This window comes from Lontra canadensis, unplaced genomic scaffold (genome assembly GCF_010015895.1).
Source record: "Lontra canadensis isolate GAN:19392208 unplaced genomic scaffold, GSC_riverotter_1.0 scaffold67, whole genome shotgun sequence".
NCBI lineage: Eukaryota > Metazoa > Chordata > Mammalia > Carnivora > Mustelidae > Lontra > Lontra canadensis.
In genome coordinates, this window is record NW_022631061.1 from 1,714,841 (window position 1) to 1,737,277 (window position 22,437).

General features: G+C 41.8%; 1 protein-coding gene across 2 annotated transcripts in view; it reads left to right on the top strand.

Moving 5' to 3' along the window:
- MTUS2 (microtubule associated scaffold protein 2) overlaps positions 1–22,437 on the top strand; it is a 574,399-nt gene that overhangs the window by 435,213 nt on the left and 116,749 nt on the right. For both annotated transcript variants that reach the window (XM_032879978.1, XM_032879977.1), the window contains exon 8: positions 6,500–6,711. In XM_032879978.1, coding sequence (XP_032735869.1) covers positions 6,500–6,711 — 212 coding nt within the window. The remainder of the gene's footprint in view (positions 1–6,499; positions 6,712–22,437) is intronic.

Genomic DNA, 22,437 nt, shown 5'->3' on the forward strand with positions numbered 1-22,437 from the left:
GAGTATCACAAGGGTGAAATCATGATGTCATTTGGGCTAAGTTCTTGACTGGAGGCTCTAGGGAAAAAATCCACTTTCAAATGCATTCAGGTTATTGATAGAACCACTTCATTACAGTTGAAGGACCCAGGTGTCTGCCTCCTTCCTGGCTGTCAGTTAGGGACCATTTTCAGCTCATAGGGCCCCCGACAGCCACTATTCTACTTTCTGTTTAATGGATTTGTTTATTCTGGACATTACATATACATTGAATTGTATAGTATGGGGCCTTTTATGTTGATTTCTTTGATGTTGCATAATGTTTTTGAGGTTCATTCATGTCAAAGTACGAATCAGTATTTTATTCTCGGTTTGGGCTGAATAATATTCCACTATGTGGATATATCACATTTGGTTTACATTCATCAATGGATGGACATTGGGGCTGTGTCCAGTTTGGGGCTACTCTGAGTAATGCTGCTTTGAACATTCATGTTAAAATCTTTCCTTATGTCATGTCTAAATCTACTCTTAATTCCATTCTGTGTATTTTTCATCATTTGAGCTTTCAATCTCTAGAATTTTTATTTAGGCCTTTTTAAAATCTGGTTTGTCTGTACTTGACATATTCAGCAGTTCTGCTAGCTTCACGAACATATGGAATGTGGTTACAAATAACTGTTAATCATCTGTGTCATTTCTTGTGGGCTTCAATTGATCACATCTCTCCTTATTATGGGTTATATATCCCCACTTATTTGCATGCCTGAGAATTCTTTCAGATGCCAGACATTCTAAAATTTTCCTTGTTGGCTAGTGGATTTTTTATATTCCTGTAACTATTCTTAAGCTTTTATTCTTAAATAAAACTATGTTACTTGGAAGGAGTTTTGTTTGTCAGTTTTGTTAGGCAGGTCCCAACGAGGGATCAGTCCAGAGCTAATTTTACCAACTACCAAGTCAAGACCCTTCTAGGTGTTCAACCTATTGCCTCATGAATTACGAGGTTTTCCACTCTAGCTGATGAAAACAGGAACAGATTCTGAACCACCATGAGCTCACAGGAATTATTCCCTGGAGTCCTTTGTGAAATTTTTTTCCCTGGCCTTGGATACTCCCTTCTCAGTCATGCCCTCATACGAAAACTCGAGGGGAGCCTCTGTACGTGTCCAGAGTGCCCTCTCTGTGGAGTGATGTTCTCCCTGCCATACTGCCTTGTAACCTCTGAGTTACAAGGCTCCCTGAGCCCCCAACTCCATTTTCTCAAGTTAGGGAAACCACAAGGCCCCAGCCTCATTCCCCGGTCTTGAAAGTCACTCCAGGAAACTGGCTGATGGTCTCCTTTACTTTCCAGCTCAGGGATCCCTGTGCTTCATTGCCTAATGTTGATACCTCGAAAACCATGGTCTTATCTATTTTGACTGAGTTTTTTGGGTTAATTTCAGATCAGAGGCTAAGTTTGATCCTTCTCACTCCATCTTGGCTAAAAGCAGTTTTCTATTTTAATATAAAATTTTAGCAATGTTATAATACTATTAAACCATGATTTTTAACCCTTGGAGAAAAACTCAGATTTATAAAGATATTTGTACTTCTTATAAATAATAAGAAATTTCCTGAAAAAGAGAATATTTTTATGTCAATTTTTATTTTGCTTAGAGAGTGGATGATAGTGACAAAGTTTTCATAGTTGGCTTTGGAAACCCTGATTATAACTTCCTGGGGTTTTTTTTAGTCCATTTATACATCAGTATAGCAACAAATCTACGCCTTCCGTGGAAAGGGAAATGAGAATGTCTCTTTTCTAGAGCATTGCCGGTTGATACCCATTTTAGTCATTCCTGCCCTCACCCATGCTCAGGACTGGCTGGAAGGAAATTTCCTACCCTCACACCATTTGCTGCTCACCTCCCCCACCACTAGCCAACCTCAGGGAAACAAATGCCAGAACTAAGTGGGAAAATAGTGTGCTACCTGGCAAAATTTTCTGGAATAAATTTAGATCCATTTAAGAAAAATAAAGCCTGTCTAAAACCATGAAGAACTGGGCACCCATGCTTCCTGAGGGGTCTGCTGGAACCAGTTTGCAAGAATCAGATTTCCTTTCTGCTAGGATGTTGGCCAAACTCATGAAGTGCTTTTTCCTTAAGCCAGGAAGCTATCTATCCAAGTTGCGTCCTATCATTCTTATTTATAAGGGTTAAGGTCAAGGGCCTTCTCAGATGTTGTAAATAGGCAGATTCCAGTGCTGCCTGTTTGTTTATCATGTCAGTTAAGCCTCCAGCTTTAAGATTAAACCACACTTTTCCATCCATTAGAATCCTCTAGATAGTGAGCGGGTGGCTGCGGATGAATTTTTAATATTCTCTTTCCATTTTCAAGGGCTGTGTTCTCCCCAGTGCTCTGCCTTTGCACGCAAACAGCTTGCATTCACCTTTGTGAGAATTTAAGGTTACTGGCTTCTTCCTCTGAGCTGCCAGTTGTCACTGGGGGATCATCACAGATTCTATCTGCCCCTAATCAGAGTTATGCAGCCAGTAGGATCTCTGAAGAGGAGTTGGGATTGGAGGGAGATTGAGGTAAGGGGAGGATGTTCTGGATTTAGAGTATGCCCCAAACCTGTGAGATCTGTCAGAGATGCTGCAGAGTGAGCCAACAGTGTGCTGACGTGGGAAGAGCCGAGGGCAAGGAGTTATAAATGTGGAATCCAGATCCAGCTGGGTCTGCTCTGACCATGGATGACTTCAGGTCAGGGATGGGGCCTCCTTGCTGTGCCCTCCCCCTGGAGCTTACTACACAGGTCATCCACCGAGTAGGTGTTCAATAAAGGCAGTCAAATATTTGGCTTCCCCACAAAACACAGACATGAAATGTGCATATGAAATCAGCTCTCATTTGTGAGTCATGGCAAGACACTGGTCTAGGTGTTTCTGTTCATATAGTTCATGTCAAAGAGTTGCTATGGGGATAAGCCTCATTAAGAGTTAGGAAGACTACCAGAACCAGTCAGTAAAAAACTGGTTATTTCTAATCTTTTTCACTTCATTTAAAGACTCCAAAACCATCAATAAGCCTTATTTGGAAGGTCTATATTCATTAAATCAGCTTCCTTGTTCAACTGAGTGGAAATCAGAAGGCTATTGTAGGAGACCATTTCTTGGGAAAGAGACCAAACACCCAGAAATAGGCTCTGTCTGACTGTGGTGAGAGGTCAGTGGCGTGCCTTCAAAACTTTGAAACTTCTACCACCCTGGAAGTAATATAAACACTGCAAGGAACCGAAGGAGATGATAACAAACCTTCCAGCACCTGAAGTGTGCTCAGGTGGCACAGCATACCCCTCAGTTAAAGCATTTCGTTGGCTCTTCCAGAGACACATGGGTGTAGGAGGTCAAAAGTAAGTCACCATCAGCATGTCCCATCACAGGGCCAAGCATGTGCTCCATGAACTCCATGGGACCACTGCCCTCTGCAAGTTTTCTGTCATGTTCCCTTAACTAAGCCTCACTTCCAAAGCCAGTCAGCATCTTAGCTCCATTATGTGCTGGTTTTTAGGAGAAGACAGTAGAAACAAACAAAATTCTCCTTAATCTTTAGTGAAACAGGTGAAGCTGGCTGTGTGTCAGTCATTTTTCTTTTGACATAAGTTCTCTGTCTCCAAGATGGTCGATGAGGCCATGCAGCTGTCCTCACATACTGTCCTGGGAACAGTATGACATGTGGGTGGACAGGAAAGTAAGTGACAGAACAATACTCCAGGGAGTTAACTATAGAAGTACTTAACACACATTGACAGCACAAGAAAGAATACTGGTTTTGGTGAGGTCCCAGAATGCGCTACTGACAGTGAAATGATTATTGCTTCTAGACAGACTTCTCACCAATCCATCTAGAAAATGGCAGGACCCTTTTCAGTTAAAGCAACAGACGACTCCACAACCAACCTTGTGTCTCTGGGTTTCCTTCCAATAAGACTTAGCGCCGGGGCCTGAGTCTTAGTCTGTGCTGTTGGTGGCCAATGTGTCGCTGGCCAGGAGTCCCTAACAAAGATTTGTTTCACAAGGTGTCAGAAAGCCGCAAATCTTACACTTGGTGTGTTGATACCAAAAGCTGATGTTCTCAGGGGAACATCTGTCTTGGCTCATTTGGTGGCCCCATGAGTAGAATGTGGACTGAGTGTACTGGTGTTCAGTAGAACACAGGAATTTTGAGCGTGGGAATTAAAGCAATATCACAATAACACTGGTATCAGTGAACACTAAGAATAGGGTTCACCAAATCCTTCTTTATGTTGTCCATTTACCACTGAATATCGTTGCTAACCTAATGCTAATGATAATGATGAAAAGAATAGTAATAATAATAATAATAATAATAATAATAACAGGATAAAAATCTGACATCCAAAAACACACAAAATGAGTGCTTACAATATGCACAAATTCAGAGATGATTTTATATGCTGTAGATTGCAATTAGCTATAATTCACTGAGCTAGAAGTATCTTTTACTATCTCCTTTAGATTTCTAAAAGAGGTGCCTTCTATTACACATGTATATATATTATGGTGCAGGGCACCTGGTACCCCAACACATTAATTAAAACACTGGAGTGTTTTATAAAGTCAGCCCCACAAGTAACCTGGAAAACAGTAATCGTGAAAATATCTACCTTGGGTCTCAGGCTATGTCTTTGAGTTTAATGCAGACGGCAGTAAAACCTCTCACATTTCATTGATAATTATTTTTCTTTTGTTATCAGTATTGAGGATATTGGGATGGAGCACATATTAAGATTCATTTGCCTGCAACGTGCAAGTGAATTTTCTGGATTATTATGTATTCCACTGGCATAAAGATCATTTTAAAGAAGCATTAATTTCACATTCTACTACTTCATTAAGCCATAATAGTTGAAGATATGCCATACGTGAGCTTGCTTTTTGCAATCTCTGATGATTTCTTAAGAAGAGGAAGATTTAATTAAAATTAGCATGGTTGCCATTAAATTAACAATCAGAAGAAGTATTTAGATCGTTAACCATCTTTTGCCCTTAAAAGATAAGGGCACTTAGGTGTTCAATAGACTAAGCCTGCTACCCTTGTCTCTCAGTAGATCGGGTACCGAAGTGACCATTTTCTGATTTATTTTCTGTGTTACTTCCTGATATTTTGGAGGGACTGGAGAGACAAAAGAACTTTTGAAATATTAAAGTTTGTTTATGACTGTGTGCTCAGTGTCCACATCATGTTCTCTACTTGAGGAAAGGAAGGAATGTTCTTGGGGAATAGAGGTCCTCCGTCCCCCACCGAGGCTTTCTGTGGGTGCCAAGCTGGGTCTGAGCCTCACACTGGAAGCACGGGGGTTCTGAGAGAGACTCTCGCTCACCACCCCAAGTCTTTGACCATGATGTACTGCTTATCAGTGAGCTCTTCCTTGGGGCCTTGCCTTTACCTGCCCCCCCCAACCTTCCACCTAATTAATAACCATTCTCCTTAAAACATCCCTTACCCTATCTCCAGCACCAGGTGGAGTTTCTGGTTCCTTCTTCTGTGGCCTCCCCACACCTACTGTTTGCCTGGCACGAGGCAGACATCAGAGGACTTGTGGGCCATGGGAAGGAAGGAGCACTTCATTTTTACCTCAGTGGAGCCCAACAGCAGGGAGGGGTACACGCAGGTCAAGGATTGCTTTATTTATTTATTTTCCTTTTGAAAAAAGGTTAAACCTTATTTTTTTTCTTTAATTAATTTATTTTTTTATTATGTTATGTTAGCCACCATACAGTACTTATTCATAAAGATCATTCTGACTATGGTGCAGGGAAAGATGAGAAGAAACAGGGTTTCCCAGTAGAAGGTGGAGGTTATGGGGGCTTGGACTGGACCTTTAGCCCTGGGGTGACATGAGTGAGCACATGGGGGGGAATATCTTGGAGGACACTGAGGCTGTAGGAATTTAAAGTAGAAATCCCTGGAGCAGAGGTCATGAGAGGTAAGGCTTGACTCATAACAAAGAGAGGGTCTGTAGAGCAATGCTAGCAAGGGAAGGAAGGGGGACACATAGGCATTACTCCTGGATGCCCAATTCAAAGGTCGCTAGGTTCTAATTCTGACTTCAAGCTGGATTGACTGATTTATTTCCCATAGACATTTTCACAGAGTAATCCCCTTGAAGGAGAAAAGCAAAAAACCCCAAAAGCCCAAAAAACAGAAAACAAGAACTTGCCTCAGTCTCTCTAAGCAGACCTAGAAGAAATGCAGCGAGCTGGAAGGAAGCTGACCATTTTGTCTGTTAATCTCTTCCTAAGCATGAAACTCTGCACTGGGAACCACATAAATGGAGGAAACATTTGAAGTCCCTTTCTGTTTTTTCTTGTCAGTGCTCAAGATGACCAACCTTCTCAGCCACTTGCTCTGAATGAAACCCTTCTGTACCCGAGAGCTTTTGTCACATTTGGGATGAATGTTTTTTCACAAAGCAACTGTTTTTGTTTTTGTTTCTGTTTTTTCTCTACAGGATACCCCAAACAGAGGACTACAGCGCCCCGAAATGGGTTTTCCCCCAAGCCAGACCTGCAGAACCGTGAAGCTGAGCGGCAGCTGGTCCAGCGGCTAAAGGAGAGGTGCCAGCAGCAGGCCCGGCAGCTGGGCCTCGCACAGGGGGAGCTGCGAAGAACCGTGTGTGGCTTCCAGGCGCTCGCCGTGTCCACTCAGTATTTCTCCAGAAAGGTGAGGCCATGTTCGGGGAATGTCGAGGGGCTTTTTGCTGGAGAAGAGGGTGGTGATGGTGGTAGTTGTGTGGGGGGTGAAGGGGAGGGGAGTCTTAGTTTGGGTTTAGGGTTAGAGATTGATCTGATTTTCAGAAAGTCATACAAAATCTCCAGCAGCAGTATCTAACGTCCTGGAAACCAAGTTTATACGTATGTGTGAGAGAAATCGGTCTGGGAAGAATGACTGAGTAACCGTGATTTCAAAAGGGAAAGTTTTGTAAAAAAACAAACAAACAAACAAACAAACAAAAAACAAAGAAGATATAAATGAATGTTTTGAAGGTGAGATCTTGGAAGAAAACAGAACATGAGATTGTCATTTTAGGAACAAAATGGCAAAATTCTAAAATTTCCTCACATTTCAAATAAAAGGGAGGCAGGAACACTGTGCTGTTCCACCGTAGCCGTTGAAAGGAGATGGGATGTGCCAGGTCTGGGGGCATCGTGACGGAGGAGTTGGGGCCATGCTCATGGTGTTCATGGAGCAGCATGGGGTGGACGGCACCCTCTCTGCTCCTTTGGTTTCTCTGAAAATCCAAAGAGGTGGTTCCTTCTCAGCAGAGAAGTTGTCCAGAGGCTCCTGGAGCCATCCACACACTGAGTCTGTTATTAGCCATGATGTAGCTCAGCTTTCCAGCTAGTTGTCATGGAGCAGAGGTTAAGGGGAGCCTGGCGTCTGAAGGAATGCATTTGTGTTCTAGCAAGAAATAGCCAAGGCATGTTTGGGGGAGAAGATGAACATTTAACTTCGAGGTTTAAACATTATGAATCAGCATGTTAAAAACCCATAAGGCATTCTGAGTTTCATATATGGACCTTCTGGTAACTATAAATGGGAGAAAGTAAAAATACTTTGCAAATGCTTGTCTCCAAATAAGAAAATGAGCTAGCTAAGTGTCTGGCTACTTTAAAGAAGAAAAGCAGAAGAATGTTAAATAGCCCTACATCCCTGGTGTTGTTTACCACCTAAACATTAAAGTGTGGAGGACATCCTATGCCCACCCCCACCCCTCACAGTACAGAAGCCTGCCTTGTTGTAGTGGTTGTTTTCTGTTTCACTTGAGACTTTCAGCAGAAAGACCCAGTTAGCAATTTGTTGGTGTAGTGAAAGACAAGAAGAACAGAATTCAGTTTTATCCATAGTTTCAGCCTCTTTCCCAACCACGATGTTCACAATGAATGACCACTTTGAATTGCATACCTTCCTTTCTGGCAGGTATACCATGGGTGTCAACCTTGAACAGCTCAGGTCACGCTACACCCAACCCTGTAAGAATTAAAATTACAGGCACATTTTGGAGGGGCCATTGGGGCCTGACTTGCTATGGTACATATTGAGCAGTTTTCTTATGAGAGAAAGAGAGCCCTGTCTTCTGTTCTTTAGCTTAATATGTATTTTCCTCTGACTGTCGCATCTTTAATAAAGAGAAAAGAATGAGGTTGCCCATCAAGGGTCAATGATAACATTGATGTCATTACTCTGCTCTTCTGTTACTTCTACTCTTGTCTTAACAAATCCTTTTTAAAAAAATTTTAATGCCACTATAATTAACACACAATGTTACATTAGTTTCAGGTGTATAATATAATGATTCAACTCTTCCGTACATCACCCAGTACTCATCATGTAACCAATCCTTGAGAGATGTTTCCATGGCTAGACATATCAACAGACATTGATATAACATATTGGTAATACGTGCTGTGTTCCCAAGTTGGAACTTTTGGACCCCATTTATGGCATTATGGCAGAGAAGGGAGTTCCTGGGCAGAAATCAAGGGTTGTTTCCCCATAGTTAAGTAGTTCTATGACCCGGAATATTCCTTGTTGCCGCATGGACCAAGAGTTTTATTTCTCCACAGAATACACATGGCTCTTAAATCAGAGACCACAAAGGTCTAGCACGTGATTTGTAGGCATCGCCTTCAGACCTCCCTACTACTCAAGTTGCACTCAGCGTGACATTTCAGCAAGACGGATGGCAGACATGAATTTCATGTTCTTTTCAGTAAATCACAACCAGCAACCCCAGACAGGCCTCCCAAACGACCATGGCATTTCACCTCCCACACAGCATCGTGTGCTTTTCTGTCTTTCTGATCTCAACTCTCTCCCCAGATAAACCCCAGAACTAAAAATGGGCGTGTTAAAAAAAAAAAAAAAAAAGTCTGTAATTGAACAGAAGTGGTTTCCACAGAGGCTGCCATGTGTCCTACGTGGTTAAGATGGTTGATTTGAGAGTTTGCCCAGTGGTACCAGATTAGACCAGGAGGTGGGAGGTGGGGTGGGAGCACCTAGGAAAACAGAGGCACACCTCCATAGCCAGCTTGAAAAGGCAGTATCTCTTTTCTTTTGTGGTTAGAATGCTCAACCATGTGTCTTGGAAATCTATGCCTGTATTATTTCTATACCGTAGCAGATTTGTCTGTAAAGCATGGTGCGGTAGAGAGGGCATGGGACCAGCAAGGACTCAGCTCTCTCTTCGCTTCTGTCTATGGATGAGACCTTGAGCAAGTTACTGCCCCTCTCTGAGCCTCATCACATCACCAAACAGAGTAATATCCTTGCCCTTGCTCCAGCTCCATTAGCCAAGTCCCCTCTGACCAGTCATCCTTGAGTCTCTGTTTCCTTAACTTCAAATACGGTGAATAATGCTTCACAAGGTTATTGTGAGAATGTCATAAATGAATGAGTGAAGTTACTTCAAATAATTATTGAGTAAAACCTTCTTTTTGAGTATGAGGAAGTCTGACAAGGCTCTGCCCTCAAATATTTTACTCTCAGTTGAGATGAATAAGACCTAGACTAGACCTACAAAGCTCTTCTTCTTTCACTATACTTGTTCATAAAGAGTTTGGCCTGGAGTGTACTTTAGGATGGAAGTAATTTTCAAGTCTAGCTATTCAGCTGCTGCTATGTATGTTTTTCCAGAATGTGCTGATACCATTAAGGAAGTATTGAGAGTAAGTCTCAGTGTATGTGAAGTTCCTAGAAAAAAGGAGTTAGAAGCCTAGATAAGAATCTTCCATTCCGGCCCCATGCTTTACAGCTCCTGGCAGAGCAGCTGTGAAAATTGTCAGCTGGGAACAGCCTGAGCCCAGTGTCCAGGGATTCCAAGCTGCCACATTGAGGTGCTTAACAGCAGCCTCAGGCTTGCTCTGGTTCCAGACAGCTCCGCCCCTGCGGCAAGGCATCGTCCTCACCACAGGCCAGACAGATCTGCTGAAATCTGTGGTGCCAGACCTCCGGGTGGTGTAGTAATGAGCCTCACTCTCGGACTCTGCACTTCTTAGGGTCAAGTTGAATGATTTTTTATCTTTTTCTTGCTGCCTGGTTCCCGGGAATGCTACTCTTTAGCAGCCCCTGGTGGCCAATCGGGAAATAACTCAGATGACGGTCCCTTGTGAAGTGGTGTGCCTTGTCAGGCACCATCAGGTTTTATACAAGTTACATCTGAGGGTGCATTTATTTTATCTTATTTTTAGTAAGATTATTATATTTTTCAGTATTTTTTACATTGACTTGCATCATTTTTATCTTTGGCTTTATAAATGTGATAGTAGATGATGGGTTTTAATTGTTTTTTTTTTTAAATTTAGTATTAAATAGTTTAGGCATAAAAGAGTTGAAAACTAATGTCAAACATTTGTGTACTATATAAGCTTATAATAAAACTAATAATGCATCAGCCTTCTTTTTCCCCTGTACATATATATATATATATATATATATATATATTGCTTTTACTTGTTTGACCTTATATCAAACAATAATTTTAAATTCAGAAGAGTAGAAAGCACAACATCTGAACACCCATTATCTATATTTAATACTTATTGACATTTTGCTATATTCACTATTCACTTCATCTGTGTTTCTGTTGCTAGTTAGGGTGTATATTTTTAAATATAGCTTATATATTTCAACTTCAGCATTTCAACTCACTTTTGTTAGTAGATTTTTATTAATGTTGTTTCTACCCTATGAATGTTTCCGTAGAGGATTCAACAAAGTAAAAGGCAGAGGCGCCTGGGTGGCTAAGTCGTTAAGCGTCTGCCTTCGGCTCAGGTGACGATCCCAGGGTCCTGTGATCGAGCCATGCATCTGGCTCCCTGTTCAGCAGGTAGCCTGCCTCTCTCTTCCACTCCCCCTGCTTGTGTTCCCTCTCTCACTGAGTCTCTCTCTATCAAATATATAAATCTTAAAAAAAAAAAAAAAAAAGTAAAAGGCAGAACTCCTTAGAAAGAATATCACTCCTGGTTATTGACCGTCTCCAATGTCCTACACACTTTAGATATATTTTATATGTATATATATGTATACATAATATAGTATATATTGTAAATATGACAATATATGTAATATGGTATACATAAGATACATAGGATATAGAAGTGCCTGGGTGGCTCAGTCAGTCAAGTGTCTGCCTTCGGGTCCTGGGATCAAGCCCTGCATCAGGCTCCCTGCTCAGTGGAAGGCCTGCTTCTCCCTCTCCCTCTCCCTCTGCCTGCCATTCCCCATACTTGTGCTTTCTCTCTCTGTCAAATAAATAAATAAAATATTTCGAAAAAAAGATATATAATTGTATATAATATATATTTATAATATTTATATTATTATAACCCTCACAACAACCCTACCTGGTCTAGATATTTCCTCATATGACAGGTGAGGAAACTGAGCCTAGGGAGATTATGTAGCCCTTCCAAAGATCACATAATTAGGGGCCCTTAGGTGGCTCAGTTGTTAAGTGTCTGCCTTCAGCTTGGATCATGATCCCAGGGTCCAGGGATTGGGCCCAGCATTGGGCTCCCTGCTCAGCAGGGAGCCTGCTTCTTCCTCTCCCACTCCCCCTGCTTGTGTTCCCTCTCTCGCTGTGTCTCTCTCTGTGAAATGAATACATAAGATCTTTAAAAATAAATAAATAAATAAATAAATAAAGACCACATAACAAGAAAGGGATGGGAGCCACGATACCAAGACAGGTTGTTCCATATTCAACACCCATGTTTTTCCACAAGATTATGTGCTATCTCTTCCTCTGCCTCTCTCACCTTCAAGATGCCTTTATTGTAATTAAGGAGAAAAAAACATAATTAGAAGAAACAGAAAGTGACACAGTTATCGCAAAGTTAACACTTGTACAGGATGATACCAGAAAACTGTCTAAGGCAATATTTAACCTGTTGCAGGCACAAGCCCAATTACTGTGAATGGGAAGGCCACTGTGAGTGGTCTAAGAAGCGGACTTGGAAGAGCCGGGATGGATACAGGTGGGATTCTAGATGAGTAAAGATGAGGGAAGAGCATATGCATAAGAGGGAAGGGGACACTCAAAGTCTTTTGTCCTGCCTCTCTTTAAGCTCCTGGTATATTAATGATTTATGAATAGGGACCTAGGCACCCAGGAATCATTTCCAAAATGTGGCAATTACTTTGTAACAGGTCAAAAGCTCCTCATCAGGAAGACCACCCAGATTCATCTTTCTGCTCCAGAGCACTTGGCTTTGTTGTTTGGTCAGAGTAGGGTGTGGGCTAAGGGGAAGAGAAAAAGACAGGCAGAGAATCCCTCTGTAAAATAAATGCTTGCTGGCTTTGGCCATTTGCTACATTTTAAAACCCAGGGATTTATCAGGATAAATGTCTGCCCTAGAGCTCCAAACGCAGCCGAGAAGCCATTATATCCTCCAGCCAAAGGATTTTGTATTTCAGAGACTTTTCCATTGAGTGGAGCTCTCAGAGCAGAATCAGCATTGAAAGCAGTAAGCTCTTTGTTGCTCCCTAAATCCTAAAAAAACGACCATTTCAATATAGTGTTTGGTGTCCCTCTCCTTACAGATAATGCTCTGTGATTATCTTCTCTTCCCTTAATTTTACCTTGACTAAAGCAGGCTTAGAGAAACTGCAAGCACTTCTGATGATTCTTCAGCACGTAACTAGTGGGATATGCTAGTAAAGTAGTACATGGACGACGGTTCAGTGATTGCTGTTCTGGAAGAATGTTATGTGTCACCAAAGTAAATGTGGCTACAGTACTTTGCTGGGACAATAGTGAATGTTTGCTTTTACTTTTATGGTTCTAGCCTAAGGAAATTCTTAGCACAGCCCCCAAACTTCAATATATTCCCAGTATCAAAAGGTAGAACTCCCAAGCAAGCCAAGTAGCTCTTTGAAGTCATAAGAACCCCTGGCATAAGAGGTCCATGATAGAAAACATCATGGTAGGTAGAAAATAAAATTTAAAATTGCAAAGTCTTCTCAGCTTTTACGGAAGATACCCAGTACTGGTCCCTGATAAGAGCTAACTTCACTGATAAAATCATAACTTTCATAATAAGGAAATAATAGCTTGCATTCCCAGCAACAATGTAAGAGGGCTCCCCTTTCTCACTGAGGGTTACAGAAGGGAGGGGGCTGGAGGGATGGGGCAACTGGATAATGGGTATTAAGGAGAGCACGTGTTGTGATGAGCACTGGGTGTTACATGCAACTGGTGAATTGTTGATGCATCAAAAAGTAATGATGTACTATATCTTGGCTAACTGAACAGAATAAAAAGTAAATAAGTAAATAAGGAAACAATAGATATTTGACTAAGGCAGAATTTTTTCCCATTCAGTTCATCTTTTATACTTTGTCATAAGTAGTTTCCTTTTTTAAATTAAATGATACCCCTTTCGGATACAGATGGATGCCAAGGGAGAAGAGAGATGAGTTTCATTTGCTTCTTTTGAAAGGAAGAAGTTTTCCCCAGTGCCTGGTCAGCAGTTGGTTAAAAGTGTTCTGTAGTAAAAGTGCATGCCTTTAAAATATGCTGAGATCCAGAATTTGGTGTCATTTTCCTCTAGGCCAGGGAGGCAGCAGAGCTGAGTGGAAATGGCACGTTACAAGGCCATGCCACTTAACCGATCTAGACCCACGCCCTCTGACAGTCTCTGCTTCCGCATCACTGGAAATTTATTTTAAAATAAATGAATTGCTATAAGCATCCTTCCAAGTAAAAGCAAGTCAAAGGAATGATAACTTTATTTTTTTAAGGTTTTTTAAATTTATTTGACAGAGACAGCGGGAGAGCAGGGGGAGCTGCAGGTGGAGGGAGAGGGAGAAGCAGGCTTCCTGATGAGCAGGGAGCAGGGCTCAGGATCATGACCTGAGCAGAAGGCAGGCTAGCTTAATGACTGAGCCACCCAGCGCCCTGGAATGATAACTTTAATGGAGCAATACTGGCTTGGGAGATGGGAGATATGGGTGCCTCAGCTCCAGACTCTTTTTCCTGTGAGAGAGGAGTTTGTTAACTTTTCTAAATCTCAGTTATTGTTAATTGTTTTAAGATTTGTTTATTTATTTACTTGAGAGAGAGAGAGAGAGAGAAAGCTGCCTAATGAGGCTGAGCCCTCTCCTTGCCTCCTTTTGACATCTGCTTCCTGAAAGGGGCAGGTGTCCTGGTGGATTGTTCTGTGCCTTTCCACCAGGGGCAAGAGTGGGGAGCATGGACTTGCGTGAGACACCTGTTGCCTGCAGAGAGTAATGCTGAGAGCCTCCCTCTATGGCTCGCATTCTGCCTCTTCCTCAACCCATATACAGTCCAAATTATGCCCCATTCCAAGGACACTTCCCTGTCCACCCTGACCATACTGTTTTACCCAACACCTGTTTGTTAAATAGAACATTTATTTATTAAAAGATTTTATTTATTTATTTATTTGACAGAGATCACAAGTAGACAGAGAGGCAGGCAGAGAGAGAGAGGGAAGCAGGCTCCCTGCTGAGCAGAGAGCCCTATGCGGGGCTCGATCCCAGGACCCTGAGATCATAACCTGAGCCGAAGGCAGCGGCTTAACCCACTGAGCCACCCAGGCACCCTAAATGGAACATTTAAAAACTACGTGTCAGACCCTGACATCTAATTCCCGAGGAGATACACTTGTTCGGATCATAATGCGTGGATGTCTTAGGGCACTAAGGGAGCTGCAGGAAGGAGCTATTCCTCCAGCCAGGATCACTGGGGTCCCTCAGAGATGACAGATGCTTATGAAGTGTCCTCCGACAGCAATAGGATTTCAGCAGGTGGAGCTGGAGGGATCCCATGCTGCAGGTGGTACAGCCCTGGGAAAGGACAGGACAGTTCTATAGAGGGGGGAGAGTCTTTTGCCTAAAGTTTGGAGTGTGGGACTGATGACATGCAGGAATGAGGCAGAAGGGTTTGGGGACTTGAACAGCAAAGTGAAGAGAGGGGACTCTCTTTGGGGCAGTCAGGAGGCACTGAGAGTTTTGGACAGATGGCTAAAGTGTTTGAAGCTGAATTTTAGGAAGATCATTATGGTAGCAGCATATGGGATGGATGGTAGAAAGAAAATTCCAGGCAAAGGAAACAATTAGGAGGCTCTACTAGTATTGCTAATAATCCAGGCAAGAGGTGAGAAGGGACAGAATGAGGATCAGGGGACTGGTGGGAAGGAGAGAGTAGATAGAGGACCAACAACGAAGGTAGTGAGCCAGTTGGGGAGCTCGTTGAGGCTTGAACTAGGACAAGTTGTTCTAGAGGATGAGTGATAAACCCTCCCGACCCCAACCCCGACAACACCCAAGCAAAAATCACAACACTGTGACATGGAAAGTGTTAAGAACTTTAGAGGTATTCTGTGTTTATAACTCAGAAATGTTTAAAGATGTCCTGGGTTCTCTTTTAAGTGTCTTTGGAACTGCATACTCTGTATCCAGGAACTCTTAAGATCCAGCTCCAAAGGACCTGTAGGGATGGGCATTTTTTCCCCAAAATATGCTTTTAACTCAAAAATCACATGTCTCTTTGAGGTTCAGAAGAAGTTGTCTAGAGTCCCACTCCTCATTTCAGGAGCATCCTAGGTCTCTCTTATTCTCTTAGGAATTTCTGGTGGGAGGAGCTTCTATTTTTTATATAGTTAACTATGGTTCAGAATTTCTGCTTCTAAATTACTTCAATTAAGGATGACTGTCATTCTGTCTATGCTGACTCTGTTGCCTGCAGCATCCCTCCATGCCTGGTACAGCCCCTGCCCCCCACTTGGTTGATTTTCAAGATTCTTTCTGTTTTTTTGATCCTGGAGTCTTCTTAGGGAGTTAAACATGGGTTTAGATATCAAGAGAGAAAAAAGAAGCTCTAGAAAACTTGGGATCCGTTTATATAGAAGCAACATAGAAAGGAATGAGAGTGACAAGAGAGTGTATACAGAAGGACAAAGACAACAGTGTTCCTGTGGGGGCCAGAGGGAAACAAAGAAAAGAGTGGTGAAAACAGTAGAATCCCACCTCACAGAAGGCAAATGAGGGAGGAATTTGTGCAAGGGGGAGAGTGATTTATAATGCCAGGTACCAGACAGAGGATGAAAGTGATAAAGAAGGAGTTTGACAGTTTCAGAGGAGAACCTGTGAACAGGCAAGGACAACCAGACTGTCCTGGTTTCTCCACAATCAGCCAGTTTTCAGAGTTTGGGCTTTCTTCCCTATACATTGAAGCCAAGCGCTTTACCCTGGGAGAAGTGGCAATGGTGACATCTACAGGCATTGTCTGGAAGTGAAAGTCTGTGCCCCGAGAGAAGAGCACATGCCAAACACTACTGTAAATTCCAGGAAATTTTACAAAAAGCAAGCACTGCCCTCCTCCTGTTCATGAACACGTGAACTACAGTCCCGTCTATTCCACAAACTTCATTGAAACTGGGTTTGAAATTGAAAACACACAACCACTTTTATTTTTCATTTTATTCCTGACAATCAAATTACTGAGACTGCAAAACTAAAACAAATGTTGTACACTGCAAGCAATTTGCCTATGAGATAATTCATAAAAGCAATTACATTTCACACAAACCCAAGAGTCAAACAGTCTGTATCTGTAATTTAGTCCCTGGAGAGGGAAAGCCCACCACTTTTGCTCTACCAGGAACAGAAAGAGAAACATTTGAAATTCAAAAGTGTTGAGACTTTATTACATTACAGTGTTGTCTTGGAAACAGAGACTTATCACCATAAATACTGTCTGTACTAACACAATAGATAGGAGGTGATATAACTGCTCAAAGTATGTCCCCAATTTTGGTTTCAGTTTAAACTGAAACTGTTTTTTTGAAAGAGAGAGAAAACAGGGGGAGGAGTAGAGGGAGAGGGAGACTCTCAAGCAGGCTCCGTGCTCAGCACAGAGCCTGATAAGGGGCTCAGTCTCAGCACCTTAAGATCATGACCTGAGCTGAAATCAAGAGTCAGATGCTTAACTGACTTTGCCCCTTGTTTCTGTTTAAAAGAAACACAGAGACACAATGATATATTTATGTTATAAGCACAAAGGAGGCCCAAGAAAAGGGGGAGAGGAGAAATAATAAATGCAATTAATAGAAGATTACCTAGAAAAACAAATGGAGAAGATGGTTAGATATTAATCCAAGTCTATCAATAATCACATTAAATATGAGTGGTCTAAACACACCAGTTAAAAGACAAAGATAGTGGGGCACCTGGGTGGTTCAGTTGGTTAAGAGTCTGACTCTTGATTTCAGCTCAGGTCATGATCTCACGGTTGTGAGATCAAGACCTCCATCAGGCTCCATGCTGGGTGTGGTGCCTGCTTAAGATTCTCTCTCTCCTGCTCATGCTGTCTCCTCTTAAAAAAAAAAAAAAGTTTAAGTTTTTAAACTTATGTGTCCACAAGAAACCTAAATTTATTTATTATTATTTTTTCCTGTTTGTGGATTTAATGGCAGGGGGCTAAGATGGGGAGCACCACTTGCTGTTTCTGCTTTTTCAGTGGTGAGGGGGGTCCCATAGGTGTGCTGAAGTGGGCAGGCCATGCGGTGCAGAGTTGGGGTAGTGGGCGGAGGTAGTGGGGCAGAAGGACTTTCAGGGGGGTCCAAGAAACAGGGCATTGCTGGGCAGTATGGAGGTCCCTTCCAGCAGGTGACCAGGAATGTTAAGTGGGGCTGAGGCTGGTATGAAAGCACTTGCCCTCTTCCCCCAACTTCTGAGGAGCTTGCTTGTAGCCAGCAGGAGTGTGGGGTGGCCACTGGCCCACTGAGGCTCACCCACGCACAAGAAACTCAATTTACATATAAAGACCCAGATTATAGGTAAAGGAATAAAGATATACCATGCTAACACTAATCAAAAGAAATAGGGAATAGCTATATTAATTTGAGACTCAGACTTCAGAACAAGGAAGTTTATTGGCAATAAAGAGGGGCACTATGTAATGATGAAGGGGTCAATTCTCCAAAGACAAGGAAGGCATTAAGGTAGTTGTTGGTATTTTAGGCTGACTCTGTTTGGGTCTAGTGACTTTTGCATTCAGATAATGTTCACTTGTTGCAATCCTGAGAACCTTGTTGCTTTCATCTCAAAAATCTTCTGTAAAGCTTTCAGGATTTGGGGGGATGGGGGATAGGAATTATAAACATCAAATGTGTCCTGGGTGCTGCTTGGATCTTTATATGTCTTACATTGTTTCATTTAATTTTCACATTAACGTTCTAATGTAGATGTTTTGATGCCCATTTTATAGATAACTCAGCTTGCTTTGATCACATAACATTTTGTTTTTTATTTCATACATCAAGTATTTAACACACACCTGGTAAGTCTCAGAATAAAGAAGGGGATATGATACAGGGTATTGCCTCAAGAAAATCCCAGATATTCCAGGGCACCGGGGTGGCTCACTGGGTTAAGCCTCTGCCTTCAGCTCAGGTCATGGTCTCAGGTCCTGGGATTGAGTCCCACATTGGGCTCTCTACTCAGCAGGGAGCCTGCTTCCCACGCCACCCCCCCACCCACTGCGTGCCTCTCTGCCTGCTTGTAATCGCTGTCTGTCAAATAAATAAATAAAATCTTAAAAAAATAAAATCCCAGATATCCCACAGCAGAGTTTCAGAGCACCTCATTTTGTTCTCTTAGCAGAAAGACAGGTGGGAGAGCTCGAGGGAGTATTCCCATTTTCCAGATAAAGAAACAGAGAAAAAGAAGTTGTTTCTGGCCCAAGGTCTGATGGCCAGTAAGCAGTAGAATTAAGGTCTCTTGCCTCCAATTTCCGTGCTCCTTCCACTTTTTTAACCATGATATTTTATTGACAAAAACATCAAATTGATTTACCATGGTCAAAATAACACAGAAGGGTATTTTGCCGATCAGCATTACAACAAGAAACCAGGTCGGACATTTAATGCAACCCTTGCCTCTGACCAGGGCTGCATGGAAAGTGACAGTTCTCCCCAATACCACTGGGGTATTAACACACAACATTTTCTCAGGCAGAGGTGAGAGCATTTCTGCTTTGATTTTCCTTATCCCTGCATGTCTGGCAATGCCAACAGAACAAAATCTCAGGGCAAAACAGCATCTTGATTTCATGCTGGGATGTCACACTTCTGACAATCAATGAAGGACAGTGGTCAGGGGCTGCAATGATAAAACATGCTTCATTCAGTAATTTGGCACTGTGAGTGAAGGAGCACTTGTACCTTACTGGTTTCTTATTGCCCTAAATTAAGTAACAACTGTAGCTATACTGAGATTAACTGTGAGGGTCAGGACTCTGCTCCACTCCTCGAGACATCCCATCCTTGGAAGACTTTCTGCCATGCCCAGGACAAGTCATGAAACAGATTCAGATTTTTTTTTAAGATTTTATTTATTTATTTGACAGAGAGAGAGAGATCACAAGTAGGCAGAGTAGCAGGCAGAGAGAGAGGGGGAAGCAGGTTCCCCACCGAGCAGAGAACCCGATGCAGGGCTTGATCCCAGGACCCTGAGATCACGACCTGAGCCAAAGGCAGAGGCTTAACAACTGAGCCACCCAGGTGCCCCAGATGGCTATTAAATAAGATCCATGAGATGCTATATTTCCCCCCAAAAGTAAAGACCTGAGCAATTTTTCAGACCTAAGATGTTCAGAATTTTTTCTTTTTTATATGGTCAGAATTTTTTTCTTCTTCAGATCCTTTATACTTTTGACAATAAGCAACCTTCAGAATGACCATTTCTTGTGTGAAAACACAATGGGAAGACTAAGAAAGTGATCCAAAAGATCCGAAATTGAGTTCTGGTTCTGAGCAAGATGGAGAATACACATTCCAACCCATTTCTCCCACTGAATGCAGCTGTGTGACCTGAGCAGAATGCATGGAGTAACTATTTGAGAACTCTGAGAAGTAATATGTGCAGGCAGACTGGAAAGAAGACCAGAATTTGAAATGTCACAGACTGGTGTGAGTTTACAAGTTTTTCTCTCCAATATCTCCTGGACTACACTCAGTGTAGTCTACCTGGAAGTAGACTGGACATGAGCAGAGGGGGCTTCAGGAAAAGTGAGAAAAAGAACTCCTCGTATTCAGGGAGAGTTAAGTAAATTATTCTTTCTTCATTTGCTCCTACCCCTTACCTACACATGGCCTATAGTCATGACTGCAGCAGTGGTGGCAGCAGGAACCTTCCAAAGCCAGACCCTGAGGCTGGGGAGCTTTCCTCTCTGCTTGGAGGAGCTGTATTCCAAGAGGGTGAGGGCAAATCCCTATTGCTTTTATTCCCTCTTTACGCATCTGTCATTTAGTCACAGATATGAGCATAAGGTGAGAGATACACAACACAGTGGGATAACTAAAGTCCCAGTTTTCTGGCTGCAGGATGAAAATGGGCAGCCCCAGAGAACTGGAAACAACTGAGGCATTGGGAAGAAGAAGGAACTTGGGAAAATGACCCTTTAACATTGGTTTATAAGCCCCTGGGCTGACCCCTGAATTATATATGTGTGAATCTCACCCTAATACCATACATAGACTTTGAGAACTGGATTCCAGGATAGACCACTACACACCTACCAGACTGGCCATTGTTTGTGCACATGTGAGGCAGATTCTAATGGCACTTCAAAGGCTTTGAACACTAAACTGGCACTAGAAACACAACCCACAGAAGGCTGGATGGAACTAGTAGCCTGAACTCTTCTTGTTCAGTTGCCTACCATCGAGTCTCCATAGGACTCAAACAGGACCCAGAGTCATATATTATAATATTCAAAGTTCCCAGGGCACCATCTAAAATCAGTCAACATATAAAGAACCAGGAAAATGTCAATTTGTATGAGAAAAGTCAGCCAATAGGCAGGATGATACAGATACTGAATTTATTTGTCAAAGACATTAAATTCAAACACTTTTTTAAATGCTTCAAGAAGTAAAGCCAAGTATGCATAAAATGAATTGAAAGATAGAAAGTCTTATCAAAGAAATAGAAGATATAAAGAAGAATCAAATGGAAATTTTAGAACTGAAAGATACAAGAACCAAAATAAAAAACTCGGTAGATAGAGAAGACAGAGGAAAAAGAGTCAGTGAAATTGTAGATCATTAGAAATCATCCAACATGAACAATAGAAAGAAAACAGGTTTTAAAAATGGACTCAGGGACCTGTGAGACAATATTAGAAGGCCTAGTATTTCTGTCATAGGAATACCAGAGGAAGAGACAGAGTATGTGCAGAAAAAATATTTGAAGAAATAATGGCCCAAATTGCCCAAAATGGTGAAAGACATAAACCTACAGATTCAAGAAGCTCTGTAAACTTCAAACAGATTCAAAGAAATCCATGCCCAGACATACCATAATCAAACTGCTGAAAATTAAAGACAAAGAAAAAAAATATTGAAAGCAATCAGAGAAAAAATTATTACCTGTAAGGAATTTCATATTCCTTATTGAATATTACCTGTAAGGAACAGCAATTCAGATGACTGAAGACTTCTCATCATAAATCATGGAGGCCTGGTGACAGTGGAACATTTCATAGTGCTGGAAGAAACAACCATCAACCTAGAATTCTATAGCCAAGGAAACTATCCTTTAGAAATAAGGTGAAAGAAAAACAGTCTTAGATGAAGGACACCTAAAGAAATCTTTTGTCTGCTGACCCAATCTAAAGACACCCAATCTAAAGACAATCTGGAGACAGCTCCAGACAGATGGGAAATGACACCCATCCAAGTTCCAGAAGGAATTAGAGCAATAGGAATGAGGAGTAACAGAGATAACAAATAGCTGGAATTATAAATGGACTAAACTTTTCCTATTGAGTTCTTTAAAATGCAGTAAAATCAGGGCATCTGGCTAGTTCAGCTGGTTAAGCATCTGCCTTTGGCTCAGGTCATGATCCCAAAATTCCAGGATCAAGCTCCACATGAGGCTCCCCATTCAGCAGGGAGTCTGCTTCTCCCTCTGGCTCTCCCCTATGCTCAAGCTCTCTCTTCCTCTCTCTCTTTCTCAAATAAATGAAATATTTTATGTATTATTTAAAAAATAAAATACAATAAAAGCTGGAAGCAAAATTAATCTAATGTGGTTTCTGGCATACATAGATGTGATTCACAAGATTACTACACAGAGGAAATTGGGCAGAGGGATCTATGTGGCAGTAAGTTTTCTTCATTCCACTCATGGTAGTAAAATACTGATTTTAATTGGTCTGTGAGAAGTTAAATTTGTGTATTGTAGTTCTGAAATCAACAACTAAAAAATTATGCAAAGAGGTGTGGCCAAAAATTCAATGAATAAGTTAAAATTGGGTACAAAAAATGTTCAAGTAATCTTTAAAAAGTCCTGGAGGTAGTAAAAGAAGAACAAAACCAGAAGGAAGAAACAGAAGCAATAAAATGGTAGCTCTGAATT